General features: G+C 39.4%; 1 protein-coding gene across 1 annotated transcript in view; it reads left to right on the forward strand.

Moving 5' to 3' along the window:
- Nucleotides 1-7,402: 7,402 nt before the first annotated feature.
- The window catches only part of UPRT (uracil phosphoribosyltransferase homolog), a 30,452-nt gene continuing 20,517 nt past the window's right edge, over nucleotides 7,403-17,337 (forward strand). Inside the window, exon 1 of the mRNA XM_006068273.3 lies at nucleotides 7,403-7,916. Within this exon, the coding sequence (XP_006068335.1) occupies nucleotides 7,540-7,916 (377 nt within the window). The 5' untranslated portion in view covers nucleotides 7,403-7,539. The remainder of the gene's footprint in view (nucleotides 7,917-17,337) is intronic.

Below are 17,337 nucleotides of genomic sequence, written 5' to 3' on the forward strand. Positions count from 1 at the left end.
AGGATGACCCATTCTAAGTACTGAAAGAAAAAAAAAAAAAAAAAAGCCAAGAATACCATCCCAGTAAAACTGTTCCTCAAAATAAAGGAGCGATATTTTCCCAAACCTAAGCCGAGGAAATTCATCACCACTCAACCGACCTTATAAAAAAATGCTATTGACAAGATATAGAAGCAACCTAAATATCCATCAAAACAAAGGAATGTATAAAGACGTGGTATACATACAATGGAATGTTACTCAGCTATAATAGAAAATGAAATTTTCCCATTTGTAACAACATGGGTGGACCTGGAGGATATTATGCTTAGTGAAGTAAGTCAGACAGAGAAAAACAAATACTGTATGTTGTCAATTAAAAGTGAAATCTAAAAAATTACTTAAAATAGCTATAAAATATGTTTAAAGATACACATAGGGACGAATGTAAATTGTGACAACAATAAAGTTGGAGGGAAGTTAAAGCGTATGGTTTTTGTCTATGACTGAACTTAAGTTATTAATAAGTTAGGCTCTTATAAGATATCTTAGGTAACTCCCAAGGTAACCACAAAACATAAATCTCTAGAATTTACATGAAAGAAAAATAGAATTGAATCAAAGCATGCCAATAAAAAAAAATCAACAAAACACTAAATGAGACATCTCAGTTCTTAATATATCATTTTTACAGGTTCTCTTTTACACTTTTTATACAAGGTATACTCTTTTATACAAGATGGTATAATTTTTTAATACAAGACCTGCCTTTCCTGCCCCACACATCTACGAGGAATTGTTTAAGATTTACAGGAGAGGTTTTATACTCACAAGTTAACTAACTTCATAAGGCTGGCAATACGCATTTGAAAAGTCATTCAAAAATATTGGAAGAAGGGGGAGTAAATAAGGTAAGATATATATCTGAAAAAATCCAAGTAGACATTTTGAGGTCATTGGAAAAAACAGAATGAAGTCAAGTATACATCTGAAAGGTGATACAGCTATTCAGTTGGAAAGAAAAGTGAATCACACTATTTGTTCAGAACATTGGTCATCCTTTTAATTAATAGATTTTTTTCACAAGAAATTTAAAATGACAATGCAATGTTAATAAGCATAACCAATTCAACTTGAATTAAAGAACTGTTGAGTTCATGGCACAAAAGGATTGCCAAAGAGTTCATCAGAGTACTAAGCATTAATAGAAAATTGTATCAGAGTTACCCAGCTCAGTCATAAAGTATGATTTTTGGTCCACAGGTTAAATCTGGTATTGCAGGTGAGACAGAGGAATATAATCTGGATGAGTCTCTACTATAGGAGATGACTACAATCTGGATTAATCTAAGGACCTGGGCTATAGAAACAAATTGACTTGATCTCACTTAGGTTCCAATCTTGGCTCCTGCACTTTATCTATCACCTGTGTGACATTATCAATTTAATCTCATTACATCTGTTTTTCTATCTATAAAATGGGGATAACAAAATAGAGTCTGCTTCCTAAGGTTGTTGAAAGGCTTAAGTGAGATTACTGAAGCATCTGGCATGGAAAGTAGAGTTAATAATTTAATAGTAAATTAACTTTTCTGCCTTCTCTCAACTCTACCACTTTCATGTGGCTATAAATTAGGTTCCCAAGTTTCAATTTTCTCACCTGTAAAACAGGAATTATAATACGGAGTCTTAACTGCTTCACAATGTTGAATGAGATAACCTATATAAAAGTGTTCTGTACAGGTAGTATGTATATGCATGTGAAGGATATTCACTGATACATGCAATTGGTTAACTGCTTCCTGTACTTTTTAGTGAAAGTGAAAGTCGCTCAGACATGTCTGACTCTTTGCAACACCATGGACTATGCAGTCCATGGAATTCTCCAGGCCAGAATACTGGAGTGGGTAGCCTTTCCCTTCTCCAGGGGATCTTCCCAACCCAGGGATTGAACCCAGGTGTCCCGCATTGCAGGCCGATTCCTTACCAGCTGAGTCACAAGAGAAGCACATTGAGGGCTCATCTCAAATTTATAACTCAAAAGAATGAACATCGATATCTTAGGAATCAGTGAACTAAAATGGATGGGAATGGGCAAATTTAATCTGGATGACCATTATATCTACTACTGTGGGGAAGAATCCCATAGAAGAAATAGAGTAGCCCTCATAATCAACAAGAGTCTGAAATGCAGTACTTGGGTGCAACCTCAAAAATGACAGAATGATCTCGGTTCAGTTCCAAGGAAAGCCATTCAACATCACAGTAATCCAAGCCTATGATCCTACCACCAATGCCAAAGAAGCAGAAGTTGATCAGTTTTATGAAGACCTAGAAGACCTCCTAGAACTAACATCAAAAAGAGATGTTCTATTTGTCATTGAGAATCAGACTGCAAAAATAAGAAGTCAAGAGATACCTGGAGTGACAGGCAAGATTGGCCTTGGAGAACAAAATAAAGCAGGGCAATGGCTAACTGAATTCTGCCAAGAGAATGCACTGGTCATATCAAATACCCTTTTCCAGCAACACAAGAGATGACTTTATACATGGATATCACCAAACAGTCAATACCAAAATCAAACTGATTACATTCTTTGTAGCTGAAGATGGAGAAGCTGTATACAGTAAGCAAAAAAACAAGACCTGGAGTTGACTGTGGCTCAGATCATCAGTTTCTCTTAGCAAAATTCACACTTAAACTAAAGAAAACATGGAAACCACTAGGCCAGCCAGGTATGACTTTAATCAAATCCCCTATGAATATGAAGTAGAGGTAATGAATATATTCACAGGATTAGAATTTATAAACAGTGTGCCCAAAGAACTATGGACTGAGGTTCATAATTTTGTACAGGAGGCTGCGAACAAAACCATCCCAAAGAAAATGAAGAGCAAGACAAAGTGGTTATCTGAAGAGGCCTTACAAATAGCTAAAGAAAGAAGAGAAGCAAAAAGCAAGGGAGAAAGGAAAAGTTATGCTCAACTAAATGCAGATTGCCAAAGAACAGCATAGAGAGACAAGAAGGACTTCTTCAATGAACAGTGTATAAAACTAGAAGAAAACAACAGAAGGGGAAAGACTAGAGATCTTTTCAGGAAAATTGGAGATATCAAGGGAATATTTTGCTTAAAGATGGGCACAATAAAGGACAAATATGGTAAAGACTAGTCAATGTTGAAGAGATCAAGAAGAGATGGAAAGAATACACGAAAGAACTGTACAAAAAAGATCTAAATGAACTGGATTACTACAATGGTGTGGTCAGCCACCCAGAGCCAGACATTCTGGAGAGAGAAGTCAACTGGGCATTAGGAAGCACTGCTGTTAATAAAGCTAGTGGATGCAATGGGATTCCAGTAGAACTATTCAAAATCCTAAAGGATGATGCCATCAAGGTGTTGCATTCAATATGTCAGCAAATACAGAAGACCCCGCAGTAGCCACAGGACTAGAAAAGGTCAATCCTCATCCCAACTGCCAAGAAGGGTAGTACTAAAGAATGTGCTAACCATTGGACCAATTGCATTCATCTCCCATGTTAGTAAGGTCATGTTTAAAATCTTGCATGCTATGCTTCAGCATTATGTGAACCAAGAATGTCCAGATGTCCAAGGTGAGTTTAGAAAAGGAAGAAGAACCAGAGATCAAATTGCCAACATTCGCTGGATTATAGAGAAAGCTAGGGAATTCTAGAAAAAAATATCTACCTCTGTTTCATTGACTATGCCAAAGCCTTTGACTGTGGATCATAATAAACTGTGGAAAGCTCTTAAAGAGATGGGAATATCAGACCATCTTACCTGTCTCCTGAGAAACCAGTCAAGAAGAAACAGTAAGAACCCTGTATGGAACAACTGATTGGTTCAAGATTGAGAAAGGAGTATAACCAGGCTGTCTGCTGTCACCGTGTTTAATCTACATGCTGAGCACATCATGAGAAATGCTGGGCTGGATGCTACAAGCTGGGATCAAGATAGGTGGTAGAAACATCAACAATCACAGATATGTGAATGATATCACTCTAATGGCAGAAAAAAATAAAGAACTTCTTGATGAGGGTGAAGGAGGAGAGTGAAAAAGCTGGCTTAAAACTAAATATTAAAAAAAAAAAAACAGATCATGGCATCCTGCCCCATTACTTCATGGCAAATAGAGGGGGAAAAGGTGAAATAGTGACAGATTTCCTCTTCTTGGGCTGTAAAAACTGCAGATGGTGACTGCAGCTGTGAAATCAGAAGATGTTTGCTTCTTGGCAGGAAAGCTATGACAAACCTAGACAGTGTATTGAAAAGCAGAGACATTACTCTGCTGACAAAGGTGCATATAGTCAAGGCTATGGTCTTCCCAGTGGTCATGTATGGTTGTGAGAGCTGGACCGTTAAGTGGAGTGCCAGAAGAATTGATGCCTTTGAACTGTGGTGCTGGAGAAGACTCCTGAAAGTCCCTAGGACAGCAAGGAGATCAAACGGGTCAACCTTAAGGGAAATCAACCCTGAATACTTGTTGGAAGGACTGATGCTGAAGCTGAAACTCCAGTATTTTGGTTACCTGATGTGAACAGCAGACACGTTGGAAAAATCCCTGATGCTGGGAAAGATTGAGGGCAGAAGGAGAAGAGGGCATCAGAGGATGAGATGGTTGGATGGCATCACTGATGCATTGGACATGACCTTGGGCAAACTTTGGGAGATGGTGAGGGATAGGGAGGCTTGGTATGCTGCAGTCCATGCAGTTTCAAAGAGTCGGACATAATTGGGTGACTGAACAACACTATGTAGATGCATGTGAAGGAAGTCTACTGATACATGCGGTTGGTTTATTGCTTCCCATATTTTTTAGAGCTCATCTCAAATTTATAACTCAAAACCTAAAATGAAGTTTACAGTCATCTCAATTATTACAGGAGACTTTTTCTGCTTTTTCTTTATCTGGCTTTGTATTTCCATCAAAAAGTGGGAAACAAAAGCACTATATTCATGTCTGTCAATTTTGCTGTTAGTATCTTTGGTGTAGGCTTCTTTGCTGCTTATTATTATCCTTTGGTTTTCAAAGATCCATACTACCCACTACGTCTATGACCTCTACAACCACAGAGAATTCTAAGATATTCATCCATTTTTCTTTGTATCTGTTCCAGCACCTAGAAACATTCCTGGCAAACAGTAAGAACTCAACCACTATTTGTTAACAGAATGATTTAATGAATCTGTAGGTGTGTGTAAAAAAAGAGTGGATTTAAGTTGAAAAGACTGGGGTTCCTGTCTTGGCTCTACTCTATTTTGTGTGACTTTGGAGAAATCACTTTAGGAAAAAGAATTACATAGATATCATCTATAAATGAGGCTTGATAATCCTCAAACTTTTTTTTGAGAATTAAAAGAGAATGTATAGAAGCTCTTTATTGATTATAAACCACCAAATTAAAGGTGTTCTCATAAATCATTAGTGAATTTTACTTCAATAGCATCTTGAATAATTAAACTGACTAGGTAAATAGATTTGCTAATGATTATTGGTTAGAACAGGTAAGTATACGAATGGCTGTTTCCTAAGACTGAAAACACAAGAACACTGGTGGTTGTACTGCTCTAATTCATATTCTGTGGGACTGAGAACAAAGTCCTTTGCCTAATGCGACACTAAACAAAATGACTTCAGTACAGTTTTGGTCGATGTCTCACTGTACTCTGTTTAAATTATCAGTAATAAAAAACAGTATATTTCCATGTTTTCCTTTAGAGTACTCATTGGCAAAGTAGCCATTTAATTGTTCCTGCCCACTTCAAGTTAGCAGATTCAGTTTTTAAACCCAGAGATCCTTTGAGTCATACTCTGTGCTAGGAAAAAAGATGCACAGACTTTCAAAAAGGAATGGGATTATAGTACAGGGCTGCAATTTTTTTCGTCCAATCAAACTTAAGCTGTCTATAATTACAACCAATAGTGTACCGACTTAGAGGGTCAGACACAAAGCAGAGAAAATGGGAGACAAAAAAGGTGAAAAATACCATTAATACCAATACGGAAAGAACAACCAAACAAAGAAAAAATGGAAAAGAGAGCCAGACCAAGACTCAAGTCTCATCAAAGGCCTCGATATTCCTGTTAACCATTAATCATATTTGCTTGAATCTCTGCACGTGTTGGTTATGCTACTGTGTGGAACAAGGAATTTTAAGAATTGGTTTTTGGAGGGCAAAATAGAATTATAGAATGTCAAAATTGGAAGAACATTTAGGGGTCAAATAGTTAATGCATCTCACTTATAGGTGGGCAAAGTCAAGTCCAGAGACCAAAGGGAACTTGTTAAATACTGCTCAGTAATTTTTTAGTAGAATTAGTAGGTTACTGACTTTCAGGCTCCTCAAAAAGGGAGTCAGTAAGTCACCTGCTCTCAAAAAGTACTGCTTTAAAAAAAAATCAGAATTTCTGGGTTACATGTGAAAAATAAAGATTCTTGGGTCCCACCTCAGATCTACTGAATCAGAATTTTAAAGGTAAGTCATAACAACCTGCATTTGAACAAACTTTACAATTGTTCTAATACACAAAGGTGTTGAAAAGTACTGCCCTAGACGTTACCTCAAGCCTTTATACTGAGACTGCACACTAAAAAAAGTCTTTTCAGATATTTAAAAGAAACAAAGAGGTAGTGGACCTGAAATGCTGTTAGAATTCCCATGGTAACTGTACAGTGTAGGGCTCAACCAATAGAGATAAAGGAAAGCTCCAGCAGCCAAGCACGCTTGGGAAGCTTCAGCTGGTAGAACAGTCTAGTAGAGGGTCGGCTCTTCAGCTGGCAGCTAGGCTTTTAATGTCCTTTTGGTGTTACACAGGCAAGCTTACAGTAGATTGAAAGTGAAAGTGAAATCGCTCAGTCGTGTCCGACTCTTTGGGACCCCATGGACTGTAGCCTATCAGGCTCCTCCGCCTATGGGATTTTCCAGGCAAAAGTGCTGGAGTGGATTGCCATTTCCTTCTCCAGGGAATCTTCCCGACCCAGGAATTGAACCCGGGTCTCCCGCATTGCAGGCAGACGCTTTACTGTCTGCGCCGTCAGGGAAGCCCAATAGATTACAGTAGTTCCTTAAGTTTAACTTTTCTGGCAAGACACAAATTCTGAAAACGTGGGCCTCTGTGTATCACCATTTTATCACCCTCCACTCCTAGTTCTTTCCTGGTTCTATCACTCACTCAAATTCTGCATGGCATCCCTAAGGGGTCCTGGAAGACCCGAGAACCAAGCATCCCTAGCCTCACCCGTCTGTCAGGTTCTGTCAAGCAGCCAGGGTAACGCAAAGGGTTAACGAGCGGTGAGCTGCAGAGCGGCAGGGAGGAAAGCCAATCATGTGTTTAAGCGGGCCCTTACGTCTGGTGTGGGCCTTGACGTAGCGTAAAAGGGAAGCGGCGGAAGCCAGGGGGTGAGAGGGCAGAGGGGGGTTAGAGGTTGCTAGTAGGCGGGACGTCTGGGAGAGCACAGGCGCTTTGGCCGTTTCTCCCTGCTATTCTTTATCCGTAGGGATCGGTAGCTGCGGGGGCAGCACGGGGCCTGGTGTATGGCCACGGAGTTACGGTGTCCGAACTCCATGCCCTGTCACAATCAGCAAGTAAACTCTGCCTCGACCCAAAACCCTGAGCCGCAGCAAGCTGGAGACCTGATCCTGGCCCACAATGGGGGAAACAGCGATTCCGCGGCCACGCTGACTCTCCTCAGCGGGCACGCCCATTCTAGCGTACCGGCTGAGCTGGACCCTCAGGCCTCCGGCGGCGCCACCTTCAACTCAGAAAACAACGGTGGCACTGGCAACTATGACGCTCCAGCCAGCGATTCCCTCCTAGGGGACTGCGAAATCTCCCGGCAGATCGGGGCCCAGCTTAAGCTTCTGCCAATGAATGATCAGATCCGGGAGCTGCAGACTATCATCAGGGACAAGTAAGCAAGAGCGGAAGGGGTAGGGGAGGTGGAGGGTCTCGCGGGGGTGGGCAGGGATTGGAAGTGAGATTGGCTAAGGTTCTTGGCGTTGGGAAGCTGGTCTGTTGGGATCTGGGCAGGGCCTTTTCTTTGAGGGGCGGTGTCACGTGACACAGGCCTTCTGCTCTCTTGCCCAGTACTGGTGCTTAACGTCGCTTTGTGTAGGGAGGAAGAATTTTAGGTAACCTTCGGTTTCTTTTTTATCTCGAGTCATTCCTCAGTCATTCGAATGACTGATTCCTCATTCATTCGTTCGAATGACTGAATGACTGATTCCTCAGTCATTCGAATCAGGTGAACGTGCTATCTGCTCTGTGCCTCTTCACGTGGGCAGCAACAGTTTCTGGGTTATGGGTTTACCACGTTGAACAGATACAGGGCAGATAGCGTAGCTCTTTCACTTCATAACGTTTAACAGACTCCCAAATTGTTTCCTTGTCTCCAGTTTTTCTTTCTTCTACATGTTCCCCCGAATTACTGAACAATTAATCTTCTTAATATACTGCTTTGATTAGCTAACTGCCCTACTCAGCAGCCTCCTTTGGTTTCTCTGAGCCTACCAAATAAAGTCAGGATACTTAGATGGACATTAAGGCCCTTCTTTATGGTTGCTAGGAACAGTTCTGAAACATCCCAACTTCTGCTCGCACCTGGAATTCTCTTTACTTTTCCTCTGTGTGTTCAAATCCTACCTATTCTTCAACATTAAATGTCTACCTCTGCCAAGAAGCTTTCCTTCAATCATTCTTCCTTGCTAATCTTTCCTTTTTAATGCAAGATTCACCGTCTGTTTTGTATGCTGTTGTTTTACTTTTATCTCACTTATTCAATTTTAAGTTACTTGAGGGCAGAAATTTTATCTTTTATATGTTTGAATTCCAGCTATGTCTTTCAAGCAATTGTCACTCAATTACTAAAAGTTCTTTGTAGCTCTTAAAGTTATATTTGTGAAAGTACTATTTAAGGGTTTTTAATTAATCAGTGTTGAAAATTGTGGTCTTGTGAACTAATAAAGTAGTGATCTTAAAAAGTAGGAGGCATAGATTTCGCAGTTGAGTTAGTGGGAACTGAAATAAAACTTATCTGTAAAAAAGAAAATAGGATGATTCTTGTTTCTATAGAGCAAGAGTTACTGACCTTGTATCTTGGACCTGTGCTGTCTTGGACCTTGTGTTTCACCTGTAGATGGGCTTCAGAGCTTTAGCAAACCTTCAGAAATTATCTGGCAAATGTTATTTGTATGTCTGTTTGTAATTTTTTTAAAATAACATCTTTATTGAGCTATATTTATGTACATACAGTACACCTTTTAAAGTGTACAATCCAATGGGTTTAAAGTGTGTTCATTGCTTTGTAACCATCACCACATTAAATTTTAGAATGTTTTTATCACCTCAGTAAGAAAGCCCATACCCATGAGCAGTCACTCCCCATTTTCCTCCAACCTACCAAGAGCCCTAGACAATCACTAAACTACTTTCTGTCTCTATTGGTGTGCCTATTCTGGACATTTCATGTAAATGGAATCATACAACATGTGGCCTTTTGTGACTAGTTTCTTTTATTTAGCCTAGTGTTTTCAAGCTTTACCCATCTTCTATCAGTACACTATTTATTTTTTGTTTATCCATTTATCAGGTGATGGACATTTGGGTGGTTTGGTTTCCATTTTTTGGCTAATATGAATAATGCTACTATGAACATTTGCACGTGTCTTTTTATGGGATGAGGATTCCTTTGCTTTCATCAGATTTCACAATTTTTATAAAACTTGGAGAGGTCATGGCATTCAGTATTCATATATGACTATATGACAGCATCAATACCTGATTTTACTTCATTACTCAGAAAAGCCTGGGTGGTATAGTAAACCTGGGCATAAGCAAAACCTTTTTTTTTTTTTTTCTTCTGAAATTTGGAAGGAGACAGCAGGATCCAGAGTGATCTTAGGGAAAGATGCTTAGCATCTCTGTGCTTCAGCTTTATTATTTGTAAAATGAGTAAGTTCATAATATCTCATGAAACTCCAAGGAGGCTAAAGCAAGATACTGTCTATGAACATTTATTATAAATTCTGAAGAGCTATGTGCATTTGAGGCATTTTCAGCCTTCATGTTTAGATTTGTGCATGGTTCAGATTGCATAAGTGCTGGTTTTTTTAGCTATTGGGAAATAGTAAAGGGAATTTAACTGTATGTAGAATTCACATTCTATTTAAAAACTTTTTGTTGGAGTATAATTGCTTTACAATGTTGTGCTAGTTTCTACTGTACCACAAAATGAGTCAGTTATACATATACTTATATCCCTTATTTTTTTTTAGTTTTTCTTCCTATTTAGGTCACCACAGAGCACTGAGTAGAGTTCCCTGTGCTATATAGTAGGTTCTCATTAATTATCTATTTTGTACATCAGTTCAGTTCAGTCGCTCAGTCATGTCCAACTCTTTGCGACCCCATGAATCACAGCATGCCAGGCCTCCCTGTCCATCACCAGCTCCCGGAGTTGACCCAGACTCACATCCATCGAGTCAGTGATGCCATCCAGCCATCTCATCCTCTGTCATCCCCTTCTCCTCCTGCCCCCAATCCCTCCCAGCATCAGAGTCTTTTCCAATGAGTCAACACTTTCCGTAAGGTGGCCAAAGTATTGGAGTTTCAGCTTTAGCATCATTCCTTCCAAAGAAATCCCAGGGCTGATCTCCTTCAGAATGGACTGGTTGGATCTCCTTGCAGTCCAAGGGACTCTCAAGAGTCTTCTCCAACACCACAGTTCAAAGGCATCAATTCTTCGGTGCTCAGCCTTCTTCACAGTCCAACTCTCACATCCATACATGACCACAGGAAAAACCATAGCCTTGACTAGATGGACCTTTGTTGGCAAAGTAATGTCTCTGCTTTTGAATATGCTATCTCGGTTGGTCATAACTTTCCTTCCAAGGAGTAAGCGTCTTTTAATTTCATGGCTGCAGTCACCATCTGCAGTGATTTTGGTGCCCCCCAAAAGTAAAGTCTGACACTGTTTCCACTGTTTCCCCATCTATTTGCCATGAAGTGATGGGACCAGATGCCATGATCTTTGTTTTCTGAATGTTGAGCTTTAAGCCAGCTTTTTCACTCTCCTCTTTCACTTTCATCAAGAGGCTTTTGAGTTCCTCTACACTTTCTGCCATAAGTGTGGTGTCATCTGCATATCTGAGGTTATTGATATTTCTCCCGGCAATCTTGATTCCAGCTTGTGTTTCTTCCAGTCCAGCATTTCTCATGATGTACTCTTCATATAAGTTAAATAAGCAGGGTGATAATATACAGCCTTGACGTACTTCTTTTCCTTTTGGAGCCAGTCTGTTGTTCCATGTCCAGTTCTAAGTGTTGCTTCCTGACCTGCATACAAATTTCTCAAGAGGCAGATCAGGTGGTCTGGTATTCCCATCTCTTCAAGAATTTTCCACAGTTGATTGTGATCCACACAGTCAAAGGCTTTGGCATAGTCAATAAAGCAGAAATAGATGTTTTTCTGGAACTCTCTTGCTTTTTCCATGATCCAGCGGATGTTGGCAATTTGATCTCTGGTTCCTCTGCCTTTTCTAAAACCAGCTTGAACATCAGGAAGTTCATGGTTCACATATTGCTGAAGCCTGGCTTGGAGCATTTTGAGCATTACTTTACTAGCGTGTGAGATGAGTGCAATTGTGCAGTAGTTTGAGCATTCTTTGGCATTGCCTTTCTTTGGGATTGGAATGAAAACTGACCTTTTCCAGTCCTGTGGCCACTGCTGAGTTTTCCAAATTTGTTGGCATATTGAGTGCAGCACTTTCACAGCATCATCTTTCAGGATTTGAAATAGCTCCACTGGAATTCCATCACCTCCACTAGCTTTGTTTGTAGTGATGCTTTCTAAGGCCCACTTGACTTCACATTCCAGGATGTCTGGCTCTAGGTCAGTGATCACACCATCATGATTATCTGGGTCATGAAGATCTTTTTTGTAGAATTCTTTTGTGTATTCTTGCCATCTCTTCTTAATATCTTCTGCTTCTGTTAGGTCCATACCATTTCTGTCCTTTATTGTGCCCATCTTTGCATGAAATATTCCTTTGGCATCTCTAATTTTCTTGAAGAGATCTGTAGTCTTTCCCATTCTGTTGTTTTCCTTTATTTCTTTGCATTGATCGCTGAAGAAGGCTTTCTTATCTCTTCTTGCTATTCTTTGGAACTCTGCATTCAGATGCTTATATCTTTCCTTTGCTCCTTTGCTTTTCACTTCTCTTCTTTTCACAGCTATTTGTAAGGCCTCCCCAGACAGCCATTTTGCTTTTTTGCATTTCTTTTCCACGGAGATGGTCTTGATCCCTGTCTCCTGTACAATGTCAGGAACCTCATTCCATAGCTCATCAGGCACTCTATCTATCAGATCTAGGCCCTTAAATCTATTTCTCACTTCCACTGTATAATCATAAGGGATTTGATTTAGGTCATACCTGAATGGTCTAGTGGTTTTCCCTACTTTCTTCAATTTAAGTCTGAATTTGGCAATAAGGAGTTCATGATCTGAGCCACAGTCGGCTCCTGGTCTTGTTTTTGCTGACTGTATAGAGCTTCTCCATCTTTGGCTGCAAAGAATATAATCAATCTGATTTCGGTGTTGACCATCTGGTGATGTCCATGTGTAGAGTCTTCTCTTGTGTTGTTGGAAGAGGGTGTTTGTTATGATCATTGCATTTTCTTGGCAAAACTCTATTAGTCTTTGCCCTGCTTCATTCTGTATTCCAAGGCCAAATTTGCCTGTTACTCCAGGTGTTTCTTGACTTCCTACTTTTGTACATAGTAGTGTATAAATGTCAATCCCAGTCTCCCACTTTCTCCCTCTCTCCCTTCCCCACTTGGTATTGATAAGTTTGTTCTCTACATCTGTGTCTCTATTTCTGCTTTGCAAATAATCAAAGCTGCAGTAATCAAGGCAGTATGGTACTGGTACAAAAACAGAAATATAGATCAATGGAACAGAATAGAAAGTGCAGAGATAAACTCATGCACCAATGGTCAAATAACCTATGACAAAGGAGGCAAGATTGTACAGTGGAGAAAAGACAGTTTTTTCAGTAAGTGGTGCTAGGAAAACTCTACTGCTCCATGTAAAAGAATGAAATTAGAATACTCCATAACACCATGCACAGAAATAAACTCAAAATAGATTAAAGACCTAAATGTAAGGCTGGACACCATGAAAGTCTTATAGGAAAATATAGGCAGAACACTCTAAGTTATGCAGCAAGATCTTTTTTGACCCATCTCTTTAAATAATGAAAATAAAAACAAAAATAAACAAATGGGACTTAATAGAATTTGAAAGCTTTGCACATCTGTAAAGCAGTTTTCCTTCAGTTAAAAGAATTAAAAAAAAAAAAAAAACACTATGTCTGTGTTTCCACTGCTTCCCTGCAAATACTTTCATCAGTATCATCTTTCTACATTCCATGTACATTAATATACAATATTTATCTTTCTCTTTCCGACTTACTTCACTCTGTATAATAGGCTCTAGGTTCATCTGCCTCATTAGAACTGACTCAAATGCATACCTTTTTATGGCTGAGTAATATTTCATTGTATATATGTACCACAGCTTCTTTATCCATTCATCTGTCAATGGACATCTAGGTTGCTTCCATGTTCTAGCCATTGTAAATAGTGCTGCAGTGAACATTGGGGTACATGTGTTTTTTTCAATTTTGGTTGCCTCAGAGTATATGCATAGGAGTGGGTTGGTGGGTTATATGGGCTCAATAAAGGACAGAAATGGTATGGACCTAACAGAAGCAGAAGATATTAAGAAGAGGTAGCAAGAATACACAGAAGAACTGTACAATAAGGTCTTCACGACCCAGATAATCATGATGCTGTGATCACTGACCTAGAGCCAGACATCCTGGGATGCAAAATCAAGTGGGCCTTCAGAAGCATCACTACAAACAAAGCTAGTGGAGGTGATGGAATCCCAGTTGAGCTATTTCAAATCCTAAAGATGATGCTGTGAAAGTGCTGCACTCAATATGCCAGCAAATTTGGAAAACTCAGCAGTGGCCACAGGACTGGAAAAGGTCAGTTTTCATTTCATTCCCAAAGAAAGGCAATGCCAAAGAATGCTCACACTACCGCACAATTGCACTCATCTCACGTGCTAGTAAAGTAATGCTCAAAATTCTCCAAGCCAGGCTTCAACAATGCATGAATTGTGAACTTCCAGATGTTCAAGCTGGTTTGAGAAAAGGCAGAGGAACCAGAGATCAAATAGCCAATATCTGCTGGATCATCGAAAAAGCAAGAGAGTTCCAGAAAACCATCTATTTCTGCTTTATTGACTATGCCAAAGCCTTTGACTGTGTGAATCACAAGAAACTGTGGAAAATTCTGAAAGAGATGGGAATACCAGACCACCTGACCTGCCTCTTGAGGAACCTGTATGCAGGTCAGAAAGCAACAGTTAGAACTGGACATGGAACAACAGACTGGTTCCAAATAGGAAAAAGAGTACGTCGAGGCTGTATATTGTCACTGTGCTTATTTAACTTATATACAGAGTACATCACACGAAATAGTGGGCTGGATGAAGCACAAGCTGAAATCAAGATTGCTGGAAGAAATATCAATAACCTCAGATATGCAGATGACACCACCCTTATGGCAGAAAGTGAAGAGGAACTAAAAAGCCTCTTGATGAAAGTGAAAGAGGAGAGTGAAAACATTGGCTTAAAGCTCAACTTTCTGAAAACAAAGATCATGGCATCTGGTCCCATCACTTCATGGCAAATAGATGGAGAATCAGTGGAAACTGTGGCAGACTTTATTTTTTTGAGCTCCAGTATTACTGCAGATGGTGACTGCAGCCATGAAATTAAAAGACGCTTACTCCTTGGAAGGAAAGTTATGACCAACCTAGAGAGCATATTAAAAAGCAGAGACATTACTTTGCCAACAAAGGTCCATCTAGTTAAGGCTATGGTTTTCCCGTTAGTCATGTAGGGATGTGAGAGTTGGACTATAAAGAAAGTTGAGTGCGGAAGAATTGATGCCTTTGAACTGTGGTGTTGGAGAAGACTCTTGAGAGTCCCTTGCACTCAAGGAGATCCAACCAGTCCATCCTAAAGGAAATCAGTCCTGAATATTCACTGGAAGGACTGAAGCTGAAACTCCAATACTTTGGCCACCTGATGTGAAGAGCTGACTCATTTGAAAAGACCCTGATTCTGAGAAAGATTGAAGGTGGGAGGAGAAGGGGATGACAGAGGATGAGATCGTTGGATGGCATCACCGACTTAATGGATGTGAGTTTGAGTAAACTCTGGGAATTGGTGGTGAACAGGGAGGACTGGCATGCTGCAGTCCATGGAGTCACAAAGAGTTGGACACGACTGAGCGACTGAACTAACTAACTAAAGATGGGTTTTTTCCTAGTGTTTTTTTTTTTTTTTTTTTAAGGAATCTCCATACCTTCTTCCATGGTGGCTATATCAATTTACATTCCCACCAACAGTGCGAGAGAATTCGGTTTTCTCCACACCGTCTCCAGGATATACTGTTTGTAGACTTTTTAATAATGGCCATTCTGACCTGTATGAGGTGATATCTCATTGTAGTTTTGATTAGCATTTCTCTAATAATGAATGATGTTGAGCATCTTTTCATGTGTTTGTTAGGCATCTGTATGTCTTTGGAGAAATGTATGTTAAGGTCTTTTTCCCACTTTTTGATTGGGTTGTTTGTTTTTCTGTTATTGGCTTATATGAACTGCTTATATATTTTGGAAATTAATCTTTTGTCAGTTGTTTCATTTGCTATTATTTTCTCCCATTCTGTGGGTTGTCTTTTCATCTTGTTTACAGTTTCCTTTGCTGTGCAAAAGCTTTTAAGTTTAATTAGGTCCCACTTATTTATTTTTGTTTTCATTTACACTACTCTAGGTGGTGGGTCCTAGAGGATCTTGCTTTGATTTATGTCATTGAGTGTTCTGCCAATGTTTTCCTCTAAGAGTTTCATAGTTTCTGGTCTTATATTTAGGTCTTGGTACTGATGAAATTATTTTCAGGGCAGCGATGGAGACACAGACATAGAGAACAGACTTATGAACATGGAGGCAGGGGGAGGAAGAAGAGGGTGGGATGTATAGAGACAATAACATGGAAACTTACATTACCATATGTAAAATATATAGCCAATTGGAATTTGCTGTATGACTCAGGAAACTCGAACAGGGGGTCTGTAACAACCTAGAAGGGTGGGATGAGGGGGGAGATGGGAGGGAGGTTCAAGAGGGGGGAACATATGGCTGATTCATGTTGATGTTTGGTGGAAACCAACAAAATTCTGTAAAGCAATTATCCTTCAATTAAAAAATAAATTACAAAAAAAAAAAAACTTTCGTACAGCAAAGGTAAACATAAACAAAATGAAAGACAACCAGAATGGGAGAAAGTATTTTCAACAAAGCAATCAACAAGGGATTAATCTCCAAAATATAGAACTCACATTCTTATTAAAAAAAAAAAACACGGAGAGAGCCTAGATAATTTTTATCCTGCTATGATACAGAATAGAAAAACTCACTACAATTTTTGATAACTAATTGATGCTAATTTTGATAACTAATTGACATGGAAGCCTGTCATGCTGCAGTCTATGGGGTCACAAAGAGTTGGACACAACTGAGCGTCTGAACTGAACTGGATCAATGTTTAGTTATTTAGAATGGAGACACTTAGTTTTGTTTTTGTTACTCAAATCTGTTTGTTAATAGAGGCCTCTGTTCCTTTATCTTCAAAAATTGGTATCCTCTCACACAAAGAGGACCTGTTGTTTCATCCCCTTTGAGGGACTGGTGTAGAGTGCTGGTGGTTAAAGCAGCTTTATTTACATGGCTATAGTTATCGTACCTATTACATTCTGTCTTCCTTGGACCCTTATGCTCTTCTCTATTTTGATGTGACATTATGTATGTGCACTATGGAACTGTCTCATGATGGAAGCCATTGGAGTAGTTGTTATTCCTTTTATTGTTCCTGGTCCTTAGTATCTATTTACTGAAGGAATTGCTTTCTAAATTGACTTTGGCATGAAGAAATGGAGTTGAGTAAGAGGACTGCATGTTGTAAATACATAAAGCAGGTAATGTTGAGAACATTGCACTGATTTTAAATGTGTTTGTTTTTTTGAACTGCACAATATTTGCAACATAATATGTTGGTTGTATTATTGAATTTCAAAGAAATGGTTTTCTCTCTGAGTATCCAGTAATCTAAATATCAAATGATCAGATAATTTACTCAGTCACACAGGTGTCACTGGTGAACTCAGAAAGAAACAACTACTTCATTTACAGTTTTTGT

This window comes from Bubalus bubalis, chromosome X (genome assembly GCF_019923935.1).
Source record: "Bubalus bubalis isolate 160015118507 breed Murrah chromosome X, NDDB_SH_1, whole genome shotgun sequence".
NCBI lineage: Eukaryota > Metazoa > Chordata > Mammalia > Artiodactyla > Bovidae > Bubalus > Bubalus bubalis.